The sequence below is a fragment of the Adiantum capillus-veneris genome, chromosome 20 (assembly GCF_014529385.1).
Source record: "Adiantum capillus-veneris isolate H3 chromosome 20, ASM1452938v2, whole genome shotgun sequence".
Lineage (NCBI taxonomy): Eukaryota > Viridiplantae > Streptophyta > Polypodiopsida > Polypodiales > Pteridaceae > Adiantum > Adiantum capillus-veneris.
Window position 1 is genome coordinate 104836205 of NC_140950.1, and position 14373 is coordinate 104850577.

A 14373-nucleotide genomic window follows, 5' to 3' on the forward strand; every position below is an offset into this window, starting at 1 on the left:
CTATGGATTTTATCTTTGATCTTCCGAGAACGCAAACAGGAAACGATGGTATTTGGACCATTATTTGCAGATTCAGCAAACAGGCTCATTTTATTCCTGTCAGGAAGAAGATAAAACCAGATCATATGGCACGCTTGTTTATAAGCAATATTTTCAAGTATCATGGCATGCCACAGTCGATTGTTAGCGACCGTGATCCACGCATGACAAGTTTGTTCTGGAGAGACTTGTTTGAGAATATGGGCACAACACTCAAATTCTCTTCGTCATTTCATCCTCAAACAGATGGGCAATCAGAAGAGCATAAAGGAAAGTGGGAGCAGTATTTGCCATTGGTGGAATATGCATACAATAATACAGTGCATTCATCAACTGGCAAGGCACCCTTTGAGATAGTTGAAGGTGGCAAGAAAGTTCCTCCCATACTGCATACAAAGGACAAGATATTTGAAGCAGATAAGTATGTTCAGGACATGGATGAAATGTACAAGAAGTTCAAAGTGGCCTTAGAAAGGACTCAGGCAAAGCAAAAGAAAGCAGCTGATCGTCACCGTCGTGAAGTGGTATATTCACTTGGTGATTGGGTGCTTTTACGCTTTGAAAAGGCAAGGTTAAAGAAGATGAAGGGCAAAGAAAGACTATTTCCAAAGCTCAGCATGCGTTACTATGGGCCTTTTCAAGTGTGCGACATAATCAGTGATGTTGCATATAGGCTGAAATTGCCTGACAGTTGGAAGATTCACAATGCGTTTCATGTGAGTCTTCTCAGACCCTATGTGGGTGATGTGCCAGAAGATATGCAAGCTGAAGATCAGCCGAAAGTCGAGGAACTTGACGAGATCTTGGTCCCTGAGCAGATTTTGGCACACAAAGAAAGGAAAGTGAAAGGCAAGGTTGCTAGGCGTTACTTGGTAAAGTTCAGAAACTATCCACCAATGGATGCTAAGTGGATGGAAGAAGGTGAACTTGTAAAGTCACCAACTGTGTTATCACTTTACCTTGAAGCCTTCGATTTGCAACCTACCTTGACCCCTTGAGTTTCAAAGCTACATGGATTGTCAGTGTGACAATGGCTTCTGAAACAAATGATGTACATGGTATTTAAAGTGAGCTCAAATGAAATACCTATTACATGAATGTTAGAGTTGTACAGATTGTCAGTTTGGCAATTGCTCTTATGGAATGTCCAAAAGTTTGGTTAGTGCTATAGAAGTGAGTATTTCTTGTCAGTTTGTCAAGGATACAATAATTGCTTCTATTAAAGAGTACATGTGTAGCTGCATTCTTAAACTGTCGGTTTGGGTATGCTCGAAAGTGTTACGGGATCCAACGTGTACTATAAGACAGTGGCAAAATGTGCAGCTACCATTTTGTCATTGGAAAAGTTAGTGACTCAAAGCAATGGCACAGTGCGAAGCTACCACTATGTCATTGGGACAGGGTTCACACGCAGGCAATACATGAGTCGATGAGGTGTTGAATACACCAGGGTTGACAATGAGCATGTATGTGTCGTATGTGTCGTATATGTGTGACTACTATCTATCCTTTTTGTTGATTTCTTTCTTATTATCTATTTACTTTCACTTTTTGGAAACACCCCTCGGGAAATCTAACTGCCCTGCATTGCATAGCTAGTGTGGAACTGTTCAGAGGGAGTCCAGGCCTGAGGGCAAGAGAGCACTAAGGTTGGACAAGGACTATGGTTAGCCAAGTGGGGTCATTGACTAGCCAAAGTGGAATTCTTTGCTACAGAGGCTACATTTCAGTTCTGGATGTGGCCGCAGTGTACAAAGAGGGTCGGATGACCTAGACAGATACAATGGCAGCATCTCCTAAAATTTAGGGAACTGCTATTTTGGGACCTGAAAATGTGTTGACGTCATTACCTCCAGAATGACAAGGGAAACATTTTCTTACTCTGCCGTGAAGTCAACTGGGCAACCGGTTGGGATATTTTTAGACGGCAACCACGAAACGGGAAAATGCTTATAAATGTGCCAAGTGGCACCTTCTGGTGCACTTGCCTCATGCAACAAGAAGTGGCGCTGAATTTAGGAGGGGGAGAGCCTCATTTTCAGTTTTTGTCACAGGTTAAGAGCTATGGAGTGCTTGCTTTCCCTCTTATGCACAGTGCGGTGCCAGGAGTGATGCCCTGCACGCTACGCACTGCCCTCTCTCTCCCCTTTGGCAGTATGTTATGCCCCTCTAGTGGGCTCTTCATTTGACCAATGTACAGTTGTGTAGGTTCATGCGCGATTGCCGAGGCAAGAGCCTCTTGCACAGGTACTGGATTAGCTAGCGGCTAATCCCCCGCAGGTACAGGTGAATTCGGAGAGGTTTCAAGCCAGAAATCTCGTCCGATTCAAAGGGCAAGTAGCCCTACAGGTGCGGGAGCTCGAGGACTTGCTACGGATGCGACCGGCACGCGAAATGGAGCCCGAAACAGTAAATTACAGCCTGCTGTGTATTTTGGCAGGTTTAGGGTTTTGGCCCTAAACGGACCCTAATACCCCCAGGAGGTTCGGGGACGCAAGGGGACCACTGTACAGCTGATCTGACGCATTTTCAGGGCTGAAAACAGAGAATTCAGCGTGCTGCAGATTCTCGCCAGGTTTTGCAAAGTGCCCGTATGCGTCGGGAAAGTCAGTCAATGCGTGGGAATACTGATTGTGAAGTGTCCTAGTACAGTTATGCTGCCGAAATCGGGCTGGAACAGTGGAAATTCAGCCGAGTTTGTGCAGGGCAGCTTGTAGGGATTCACAACGTTTATTCCCTCTTTTGAAGAATAAAGAAATACCGAAAGGGGCGCCTAAGTTAGGGGCCAATCTGGTGTCGGTCTACTCATACAGGTGCAATCTAGCAGCCAATATCCCTTTCCCCCGTGTTGTGTCTTGAAAGTACAGGTAAAATAGACGACTAATAATGGGTGAAAGCTAAATCAAGGTTTGAAGTAAAGTTTACCGCCCTTTTTGGATTGAACAGGCCGGTTACAGGTTTCCTGTCACTCTTCAAAAACACGATTAGGAATCGACACGCCCAAGAGGTCTTGGGTTACAAGCAACCTCAACAAGCAAAAAAAATTATATGGTTCTTGTGGTTCTTTCCTTGAGTGATACAGAACACTGCCAAAGCTCTGATACCAATGTAAGGTGCAGCGGAATGAATGTTGAACTTTGCTCGAGATGAGTACTCCAAATTGTGCTCTAAGGTTCCTTTTACTTATGGAAGGGAGAGCCTTCCGTTCTTAATGAGAGAGTGCAATGGACACAAACATAGTGAATGGACGTGCATGAGACTGAGAGATAGAGAAGAGAATACGACACCAGAGACGTCGTAAAACCCTCCTCCAAAGGCCCCACTCTCGAGGGCGAGAGTGGTTTACTATTGATTGCACAATCTGATACAATGATGCTTATGCAAATCGAATGGCTATGTCGATGTCGACGGGGTGGACGACGAGGATGAGGCTAATGCTGAAAACTGAACACTTGGAATCGGTACTGTTGCTCCAAGTCGGGACTGATCCGCTATCTTTGTTGGGTCTTCAACTGCTGCAAACCCTTGTTACAAACATTGCCAAGCTGACGTCAAAACACTGGTATGGCTGGCTGAAAACGCAGGGGATGCTGGCTGAAATATTGTTGTAGGAAAACGCCACTTGATGTCTGATGTAAACGCTGAAGAGGCTGTCAAAAACGCTAAATGTTGAGTCCTTTTGCTGGCTGAAATGGCTAATGCAAAAACGCTAGTGAGTGCTGCTGGTGGATCGGTAAGGAAAGGGGTTGAAGTTGCTGAGTTTCCCTTGTTGAAAATGGCAGGTCCTTGTGTTTGTCTTGCATGAGAATTGGCTTGTTGAGCAATGCTCCTGCTGCCTCTCCTGCCAAAAAGTGCTAACTCTGGTTTGCTTATATATTATCTTAGCAAAATTGCACTACCCAGTTCCCAACAAAAGTCACTTAAAATAATAAGTGAAAAATGTCAAAAATAAAAAAACTAGGTTCTGTGCACTGGAAAATGCTCCTGATAGATTCTGATGGTAATTCTGATGATCATGCTGTGTGCAACCAGAGGATATGCATCTACTCTAAGTGCCTGGGCATGCACGGTCTGCAAACAGACTCACAAAAGTGCCAGAACACTTCCTAAGCTAGACTAACTAGACTGACTGAACCCTTGTCATGTTGTAGCTTGTCCACGAACACATAGGGTTGGATGTGTCACGTGACACACATCAACACTCTTCCCGCGTTTCTCGATGCTGCCAATCGGGATATGTGTGTATCTGCTGCCCCACTTCAAAGTGTGTCCAAGGGGCTAGCCACATCACTAGTTTGCGACAAGTCGACGGGGCACACAAGGTCGGCATTAACAGCAGTTCAGACGGGTGAGCAGAGACAGTGACCTCTTTCACAAAGTAGGGAGTTAAACCTATACAAAAGGTTATCTCCCACAGGGTCCAAGATGGAAAAACCAACACATTGCACACCCAAGCTCACCACCCTAGCTTTGCGGCCGTCCTCGCAGCCCCAAGCAAGGTAGATCGCATTGAACACTTGCAGGCGGCCCTTGATCGGGTGATGAAGGAAAACCGAGAACTCAAAGAACGTCTCAATAAACTGGAAGCATGCTTTGACTCAATGGTCGACCTTGCAACCAACAAAGTAAAGGAAGTCGAAACGAAAGTCACCCAAGCTCACACGGTGGCGCTCGCCAACATACGGACGTGCATGACAAAGAAGCTCCGAGAACGATGACAAGAGAATGTCTTCAAGGTTCGCATCGAAGGCTTACCTCAAGTGTGGGACACATACAAGACTTCACCGGGCGCATCAACTTTCTCAACGAAACCCTCAATCCGTTCATGTCGACCATGACAAGATAGAAGTTGTCACTTGCAAGGACAACAACAAACACATGCCATTCTCCAATTTGGGGACAATGAGGGCCGGCTCCGGCTTCTCCAACAATCTCACCTTCTCAAAGATACTAAGTTTTGGATCACAGAGGAACTCACCCCGCTACAAGTCAAATGCAAAAGTGAGGAGCTCAAGAAAATGGACCCGGCACGGGCCAAAGATAAGTGGGCGGTATACCGCGGAGGGAAGGCAATTATACAGGAGTTCCGGTCTCCCAAACCCTCCACCACTCCACTACATACCACCCCCTAGCCCCTAGTTTCCTCTCCCCTTCTTTCTATTTTTGTACCGACCGTCAGGTCGTCGTTTCCCATGTAACAATTTCCCTCTCCCCTGAGAGAGGAGACACCTCTTTTGTACGCTTGTTTTGGTCCCATAGGTCATATTGACCTCCCGAGGACGATAAATCTCTCTCTCTCTCTCTCTCTCTCTCTCTCTCTCTCTCTCTCTCTCTCTCTCTCTCTCTCTCTCTCTCTCTGCACACATCCTACTGTTTGCAAGCAGAGAATCAGCATACCTCCACAGTCCGCTGCTATGAGAATACCATCCTTGTACTTTATTCCTAAAACTGATGATCCAGTAACGTATGGATACCTGCAAAGGAAAAATGTCAGAATCTAAGACCTTACATGGGAAAAAAAACTTAAGGGTGAGAGAATATAGCTCACTGTGTGTGGGAGAGTGGCGATTTGGCAAGCGTGGTGCCAAACGATGTCGCGGCAGAGGATGAATCCTGCCGCCCCATCAAAAACATATTAGTTTTTTGGGAACTTTCCTCCCCTTGCTGCTGCAGAAACATTGCCATCGCCATGGCTCTGTGCACGAATGATGTCGCGAATTCTTCTCGTCTCTCAAGTGTTGTCCTGACTTGCAAGCAATGAGAGGACTTTCTTTTCTGGTAGTAAAATAGGTTTGTGATTTAAATTGTCGTAGTGTTGTATGGATCCATGGCATGGAAAGTGGCCACTTTTCATTTTGGAATACACTCACAAATAGGGCACCCACATCTTCACCTAGTTTTGTTGGCACTATTTGAGTGACAGAGGAGTGGTGCTATCAACTGTTGTACACATTTTTAGAAGCTATTTTAAGATGTTGCTTGTCACAACTTTCCCTTTTTGAGATGCTTTATGCTAGTAAATAAAGCTTTGCGATAGCCTCTCTCTCTCTCTCTCTCTCTCTCTCTCTCTCTCTCTCTTTGTGTGTGTGTGTGTGTGTGTGTGTGTGTGAGAGAGAGAGAGAGAGAGCAGTTTGCACCCGATGAGACACAAGCTAGCCCACCCATAGAGATACATGAAACTACAATGAGTCATTATGGACACAATTTGGACGATTGGAGCATGTGATGGAGGATAGATATACACTTGTTGACATAACACATTTGACCCAAATAAAGATAGATATACACTTAGTGACAGAGACATGTTAGAGCCTAGATAGAGGGCTACCTTAGTGAAAGCCTACCAATGGGAGTCCATATACAGAAGGACCATGAGACATAGCACCTCATGAGGCTCTAGGGATAAAGCAAAGGCTTATCACTCTATCTTTTTGTTATTCATGCATGGCGTGCCATTATGGTGGGTTCATTCCACTAAATCATGGTTTACACTTTCGTTATAACATCAGCTACTCTGTCTACTCTGTTCATGAAGAATTGAGGCTGGTCAATTTTCTTGTGATCGTTGCATATGTAAACAATGACGGGCACTTTACATCATTATCTCTTTGCACAAGGTGCAGCCAATATAAATGATGCTTTCTGTGGTAGCAAGTAGGCATGGCCTAGCTATCAAGCAACTAATTCATGAGACGACATGAATAACCTAAGAGAGCTTCAAAGTAGGGGATCTCTTGTTTGAACACCTAAACAAATTTAGTATGACTATCTTCTTTGGGGTGTTAAGACATCTTTCTCTTCTATTCATGGAGAAATTCTTGAGAAAATATGTTGCTTAGTTTCAACACTGATTGTTTCTCTAGGAGTGATATTTTTAGGTGTATGACCCACCTAACACACAATCACTCCATAGGTGTTAAATGTCATGGGTTGATCTCATCACAGTTGTACTTTCAAGGTTGAAAAGGCTTTGATTGGCTTGGATAAGTAGGATGTATAAGCTTGAACGCTTTCATTCATTTTTCTCTTTAGAGACATGAAAAGGTCATGTAGGAGCAAAGAATTTTGGGGTCGTAGTGTCCAAGATACATTTTTGCATGATGCAGTTATGGACCTACATGGTAGGGTTTTTGTTTGGCACATGTTGTCACAAGAGGACCAACATGGTCTAGGAACCCATGGAGTTTGATTTAGCCATTGTGGAGAAAATTTTATGAGGGTCCTTCTCACTCATGTCGTTGGGTGTTTACAGTTACCTCCACACACAAGTACATCTTGTACTTGATGGATGTCATTTTTCGAACATCTTTATATGAGACATATTCCAAATGTGGAGAATATGAGTCTCTAGAACTGATATTGTCGCCCATTATTTCAATTATGTGTTGTGGCAGAGTCCCTAGGCGTTGGTCAATCCGTTTGTTAAACCATTTTGAGCACATTGTATCAGGAACAATTTCAGTGGCCAGAATATGTCGGATACCTAATAAGACTTGTGAACGTTACAAGTACAATTAAATAACTTTAACAGATGGTTGTTTATACATGTAGAAAAGTTATGTTTTGTTAATGAACAAGTTCATTTGGTACCTAGATGTGATGGATTTTCACTATTATGGTCCAAATATGTTAACATTGTTTTCACGTGGAAAGTATTTAGTTCTTTCCATGTGAGCCATGAGCATGACATTAGCCATAAGCATTAGCAAATACAATTATGGATGCAGGTTCAGGTTTGATTTTGATAAATTCATGCACACTATGTGTTATGGGCCCTAGTCTTTAGCAAAGGCTGGTTTGGAGCGGCATGCACCTTCATGACATTAGTAGCTTCTAAGCATTTCGCACTATATGTGCCATATCTCTATGAAATTAATTGTGGATCTACCAATCACCAATAGAGGTCATGGCTCAATTTTGGTGCTTGTAGATCAGTTCACTAAAGTTAACCAAGATGACTGTTCATAACATTGTTGATTACTCAGCAATGTTGCACGGAATTGTGATCCTTGTTTACCAGTCTTTTGGAGGACTGTCTATAAACAGTAGGAAAACACACCTTAGTTCTGTCAGTCATCTAGAGAGGATAGACAGATTACATTGCTAAAGGATATGCTAAGCGTATATGTTAGCACCAAGCAATCCAATTGCAAAGGTTATCTCTCTGGTTAGAGTTTGCTTATTATGAGGCAAAACATGTTGCGACTAAGTTTAGTCCCTTCATGTAGGCCAGGTTCTCAACCTCGATCACCAATTATGGTGGGGTTGTTTATTGATGAAGAATGATAATAAGTCAAGGACTTCATCTTTGCTAATGAGTTATGCCATCATGTTACTTTCATGGAAAGTAAGAAGAAGTATATTTTTAGACACCTCTTAGTTGTAATAACTCATTTACCATACTCTAGTGAGTTATAAATGGAGATTACTCATTATGTTGGATATAGGCCAGTTAGAAAAAATAATGTGGAAAATCAAGATGTTATTCTTGATTTCATTGAACCTCCTACTGAATCGTGTTCCAGTCAAATGGATAGTTGGATCCATAAAGGATGCCAATGTGTAAAACATTAATGTTCTTATGAAGATATCATAGCTTTTGTTTTTGAAGGTAAAAATGCTTCTCTAAGAGGGGAGTAATATGAAGCCTAGGGTAAGACCGGGCAGGCCAAGGACCAGGATAGACCTGCGATAAAGGGGATCCTATAATTAGCAAGGCCAAAGGACTATATAGGGCATGGTTGGGTGGTTATTCCCCTCTGTCCTCATAGTACAAAAAAGAATAGCTCATAGCTCTACATTAATTCTTTTTTTATTCTCTCTCTCTCTCTCTCTCTCTCTCCCTCTCTCTCTTCCTCTAACAAAGATTAAATTCACATCTTCTAGAAGTTGAACTCCATCTTTGAGACGTAAGATTCAAGAAGATTAAATTCACATCTTCTAGAAGTTGAACTCCGTCTATGAGACATATTAATGCAGAGCAGCTGTGAATGACATTGGTCACTTCATGGCATTACGTAGGTGGCAATGGCATGATCACTCTACAACAATGCTTGATGGGGCAAAGGGTGCAATAGGGATCATTAAATCTCTTAGGAAATTCCATTGATGTGGCATTCCCTCAAGCTATCTTTCCTCTAATGCTACTTGCATGATCACCCCACTAAAAGACACCATAGTATATCATTAGCTAATGTAGATTCTGAGAGTGCGTTAGGGGAACCCATAAGCTAAAAGAGTATCCTTATGAGACAATTCTATAAGCCCATAGGCCGAACAAAACCATTTTCTAACAAGATCAAGTACAATTTGCAAAGTTCCTCATAATACTCAGGCCAAATTTCAAAATTTACAAGCAAGCATTTGAAGAGAGCAGTGTAAGTGAGAGACTGAAAATGATTATCAGACCACTCCACCAAATCACCGATGTAGGGCAAGTCTAGAAAAGATGTTTGATTGTTTCTTATTTAAGCAAGAATTTGAAGAGAACAGTGTAAGCGAGAGACCGAAAATGATTATTAGATGACTCCCCAAGTCACCGATGTAGGGCAAGTCTAGAAAAGATGTTTGATTCTTTCTTGTTTAAGCAACTAGAAGGGTAAATCATTGATAAGAAGGTTGTTTTATGCAATATGGCTGCCATAAAGAAATCATGTGAGATAATGCATCATAAAAAGAGAGTGTTTCAAGGCAATCCAAGAGCAAACCAAAGAAGTTGAAAGCACCTCAACGACCAAAACACCCCAAGTGCGTAATGTTAAACCCAAAGTGGAGTAGTTTTATATTTTCAGTTGAGTGTTTGTAGTTTTTCAATAGATGGTCAATAATTGTAATCTAAAAAGGGTTAGACCCTTCATATTAGTAAATAGGTTAATCCCTAATGTTTGTAACGTTTTTGAACGGGTGAATGAAGGAGAAGGAGAGGATTGACACCCTGTGCACTGTCTAATTCCTGTTTGTTGCATAATCACTTTTCAGTTTTGTATTAAAAAATGAAGTCACCTGATAGATTTTTGATTTTTGTGTATGTATTGGAAGCTATTTGTTAAGGGATTATGTGAACGTAATGGAAGTAAAGGATGTATTTTCTTCATTCTTATCTTCAAGTTATGGTTCCCCATAAAACATGGTGATCCTACTTTGGTTTGGCCTTTCAATGGAGTCTCTATGCATGAATCAATGCCTTTATTAGCGTAGCGTGGATGGTGTGCCGTGCTCTCTACAGTGGGTGCTCCTCAGTGCAATGTGCGTGACATCTCACTCAAACAGAATGAAAACACGTGAAACAATAGATAAGAACAAATCAACACAAAGACACAATAGCATACCAGAACATATGGACTCGACTATGTTAAAGGAACCAGTACAGAGCGCAACACACTCACCTCCAGCCCAGAACTCACAGGTACAATGGGGGTGTCGAGGCTCAGATGTGCAGTGATGGTGCAGACACGTGTTGTGTGTATAGACTCTCTACTCTAAACGATGACGTTGGACCATATATGAAGAAGATGATAATGATGACCCAACAACTACTACTCATATGTCCCACCATAAAGAGCCACCAACGGCTCATAAATGTCAGCCATCTAAGTCTATCTCCAAACTAAGTAGTGGTGGTGACCTGGCCACGATGTCCACTAGACCACTGTCCATATCCTTGCCACGTGTCACTGCCCAGCCTAGAGAGTCCGTCTAGTGTGAACCAGACCAGACCAACTGTACTAACTGTGTGTCCTATGAAAGTGACACTGTAGCCTGCTTACAGGTTGCCCACCACAAGACCACTTCACCGTCTCGGTGAGAGGAATACTGAAAAACTGTAAAAGAAAACCACTCCTGATGCCTCCAGGGATTAGGATACAATTGTAGTTCGTGGCTTAATGTATCTACTATGATCTTTCTTGAAGCAAGTGCTAGGCCCAACCATGACCACACATGCCTCAAAAGTGGAGTTAAAAACACTGCACTGCTTGCAAACGCCTTAAGCCTTTGAATAGGCAAATCCAGTATGATTGCGTAGTCCAAGAATCCCAATTGGCAAAACAAAATGAGGCTCCACAACAAAGAGATATGCTCGGTTTGGATCTAGCGCATCTTTATCCTCCATAACCATAGTGAGAGGAAAATGACCTGGTCCATGCTTGCAGATGAACCTTGCAACACTTTCTGCACAACACTCTTCTTGAAAAGAGGGATGACCATAAGCCCGAGTAACACCACAAATAAGGTTAAGCTCCATCATGATGGAAGGACGAAAAGCATTAACAGCAACAGGATGGCAACCAGGTGAATGCTTGAAAGCCACAAGGAAACAACGAAAAGGCTCTTCAGATTGCTTGTCTGTAGTGATTGGAATACAAAAAACTTGCTCTCCCCCTTTGTGTCGCTGGCCATCTCCTGTGAACAAGGAAACAAAGCTAGAGGGCTGCTTGATGGTTAAATTACAGGAGGTCTCCATCTCTTTGCCCGAGAGAGAGAAAGAAGAGAGAGGATTTACCCCAAAAAAAGTGTGTGTGTGTGTGTGTGTGTGTGTGTGTGTGTGTGTGTGTGTGTGTGTGAGAGAGAGAGAGAGAGAGAGAGAGAGAGAGAGTGCGTGAGAGATAGAGACGGACTACACCCAACACACACAAACTCGAGTAGGAATCGATATTGTGCATGGACGAAAGGGACCTCAAAGGTAGGAGAAGCAGGCGAACACACAAAAAGGCAAGGGAGAGAGACGAGGAGTGGGTAAGGGGGGGGAGGGGTGGGTAGGGGGGGAGGGGCACGGCCAGGTGGGTAGGGGGCGAGGCCTGGGAAGGGGTGGGTAGGGGGGCGGGTTAGATAGAGGCGAGAGGGGGAGGGTGGGTGGGTAGGGGCAAGGGGAGGGTAGGTGGGTAGGGGCGAGGGGGAACTAGGGGGGGGGGGGGGGGGGGGGGGGGGGGGGGGGGGGGGGGGGGCGCTAGATAGAGGCGAGAGGGGGAGAGTGGGTGGGTAGGGGCGAGGGAAAAGGGGTGTATAGAGTGGGGGTTTAGGGAGGTGGATAGGGGATGGGTAGGAAACAACAGACAAAAGCGATAGATACAGATATAATGCGAACATAGCATATACCACTTGAGTTATAATGGCAGCGGTCCTCCTACTGTGCTCCTTTGCGAGCTTACCCAGTGTGAATGCTTTTAGTAAAGGGTCAACTGAGCAATCAACTTATGTGACTTCTACGCTAGTTGTTGGCTTAAGTGGGTCATTGGGCTCAGTTACAATAGGAACATAGCAAAAGTGCGTGACCTCAGGCAAAGGTTGAATAGATAGTCCATAACAAGGCATAGACTTGGTAGCTTCCAACCACTCTAGTAGATCTTCATCTGACCCTTCAGGTGTAGTAGGATGTTCTTGTTCAGGGTTGGTTTTCATTGACAAAGAAACTTGCTGCACAACGGGATCCATGCCTCCTTCTAAGCGAATGGGTTGCATCGGGGAGCCAGGAGTATGTATCCACATCGCGTATCATGCAATGCTTTAGTATGTCGTAGCCATGGTCTGCCGATGAGCAAGGGAAATCCTCCCTCAATGTGGGAAAGACGAACCACAACAAAATCCAAGTTAAATGTGAAGTCTTGTACCTGCAGAGGCACTGTGTCCACTATGCCCACTGGGTAGACTATCCGCTCGCCGGCCAATGTAATTGTGAAGGGAGAAGGGTGAGTAGGCTATAGACCTAGAGCTAACATAGTGAACTCGGCATCAAGTTGATGCCAGATCCACCATCCACTATCACTCCTGAGAATTGCCACCCCAAGACGGACACGGTGAGATGAGGGATTCTATAATCATTGAGGGGAGCAGCGGGATGGGATATCATATAGGACTTTAAGGGCTGCACTGGTAGGTGCCCGCCACTAGACCCTGCACCATGATACAGAGATTGAATGATGGAAAGGGTGTCACTTCAAAAATTTGCATCAAGTCGAACCATGTCACAATGACACTTGCTGAAAGATGTTTTTCAAGATAGTCTCTATTGTACGCTTCTCTCTTTTGATCAGTGCTTGCTCTCGTATCTTGAGCTTATGCAATTCCTCTACTGCTTCCATGAAGGCACCATCAATATTTGAGAGAAGAGAGGTAGGTTGGCTCTTGGCTCTTGGCTCTTGGCACTACCTACTGGTTTGCCAGCTACTAGGGAAGGTTGACTCATTTGTGTGATTGGAGATGAAAAAGTTGGATCATCAGGGAGGCTGAGACCAAGAGCAGCTCTTTGTGCTCGTGTGAGCACACCAGCAGGCTCTTTTGCCTGTTTCAACCCATTTTGAGAGGCAACTACAAGAGTGGAAGACGGAGCCTGTGGAATTGTGCTTACTGTGATTAGGTTGATCTTTGGGAATGTCAACTCCTGTTGGTTCTGGCTTGTGCTTGCAGATGTGGATGCGCGTTGTTCTGGGTAGTCCTTACTATAGTGATCCTTAGCTTCAGGGAAATGTTGGCAAGGAGGGGAACCTTCTAGCAATGGACATTTGCTCTAATAATGTCCATACTCCCTGCACCTATAACACAAAATTGGCCTATTGGAGGGGTGAGGTGGCCTCGGCCCTTGCTGCATGGGGACGGATGCCGATGTGTAGAAGCTTTGGGGAACTGAAGGAGCATTAGCATGATAAAAGCTGGGAGATGCAAAGTTGTTGTGCATACCTTGCATAGGAGGTGTTGTCAGCAGAGGTGGCATAGGGTTTTGATGGCCATAGGGTGAAACCATGTTGGATGCAGGTGTCAACCCTTGTTGAAGGTTGGGGGTGAGGCTCTGTTGTAGTTACAGTATTCTCTTCAGATAATAGCACTCTTTGTCATCATGGCCAGGTTTCTCGCAGAAATGGCAGTAAGCTCGAAGTGGGCAATCCTGGAGGAGGATGCCCTGGAGAGCGACAAGAGGTACACCACACCATCGGTGGCTTAGTGTCTTTCTATGCCTGGAGCTCTTTCAGCTCCCGCTTGATTTGTTCTAAAGCCTCTTGCTGTGGAGATTTTTCCGGTCTAAGAGAGAAGGACCTCTCCTCTTGAAGTGCTCTTTGTAACTTCAGTGCTTCTAAGTCCTTGCGTAAAGAAAGCAAGGGGTCAGAGGGATTTTTCATGAGTGATGAGGCAGTATCCACTTGAAGAGGGTCCTTGAATAGCCTCCTTGCTCCTTCTATCTTGGTAGTGGCCACTATAAACTCCTCCAAAGATGCTTTAGGTCGAAGACTTTCACATAGTTTCTATTGAGACATCTTTGGAAGAGCTTTCTCTACCCACTTCTTGACCATAAATTCCCATGGTTCCTGAGGAAGCTTGGCAACCAAATACTTGGTTTTAGTCATG

The 14373-nt window shown here is 44.1% G+C and overlaps 1 protein-coding gene and 1 pseudogene across 1 annotated transcript in view; both read right to left on the bottom strand.

Annotated features, from left to right (window-relative positions):
• PBG1 (20S proteasome beta subunit G1) overlaps positions 1 to 5814 on the bottom strand; it is a 64037-nt gene extending 58223 nt beyond the window's left edge. The window contains exons 1-2 of the mRNA XM_086492773.1: positions 5588 to 5814; positions 5437 to 5513 (exon numbers count right to left, since the gene is read on the bottom strand). Coding sequence (XP_086348899.1) covers positions 5437 to 5513; positions 5588 to 5730 — 220 coding nt within the window. The 5' untranslated portion in view covers positions 5731 to 5814. The remainder of the gene's footprint in view (positions 1 to 5436; positions 5514 to 5587) is intronic.
• Positions 5815 to 9160: 3346 nt separating this feature from the next.
• On the bottom strand, positions 9161 to 11699 carry LOC147433022 (diacylglycerol O-acyltransferase 2D-like; annotated as a pseudogene).
• Between the last annotated feature and the right edge of the window lie 2674 nt (positions 11700 to 14373).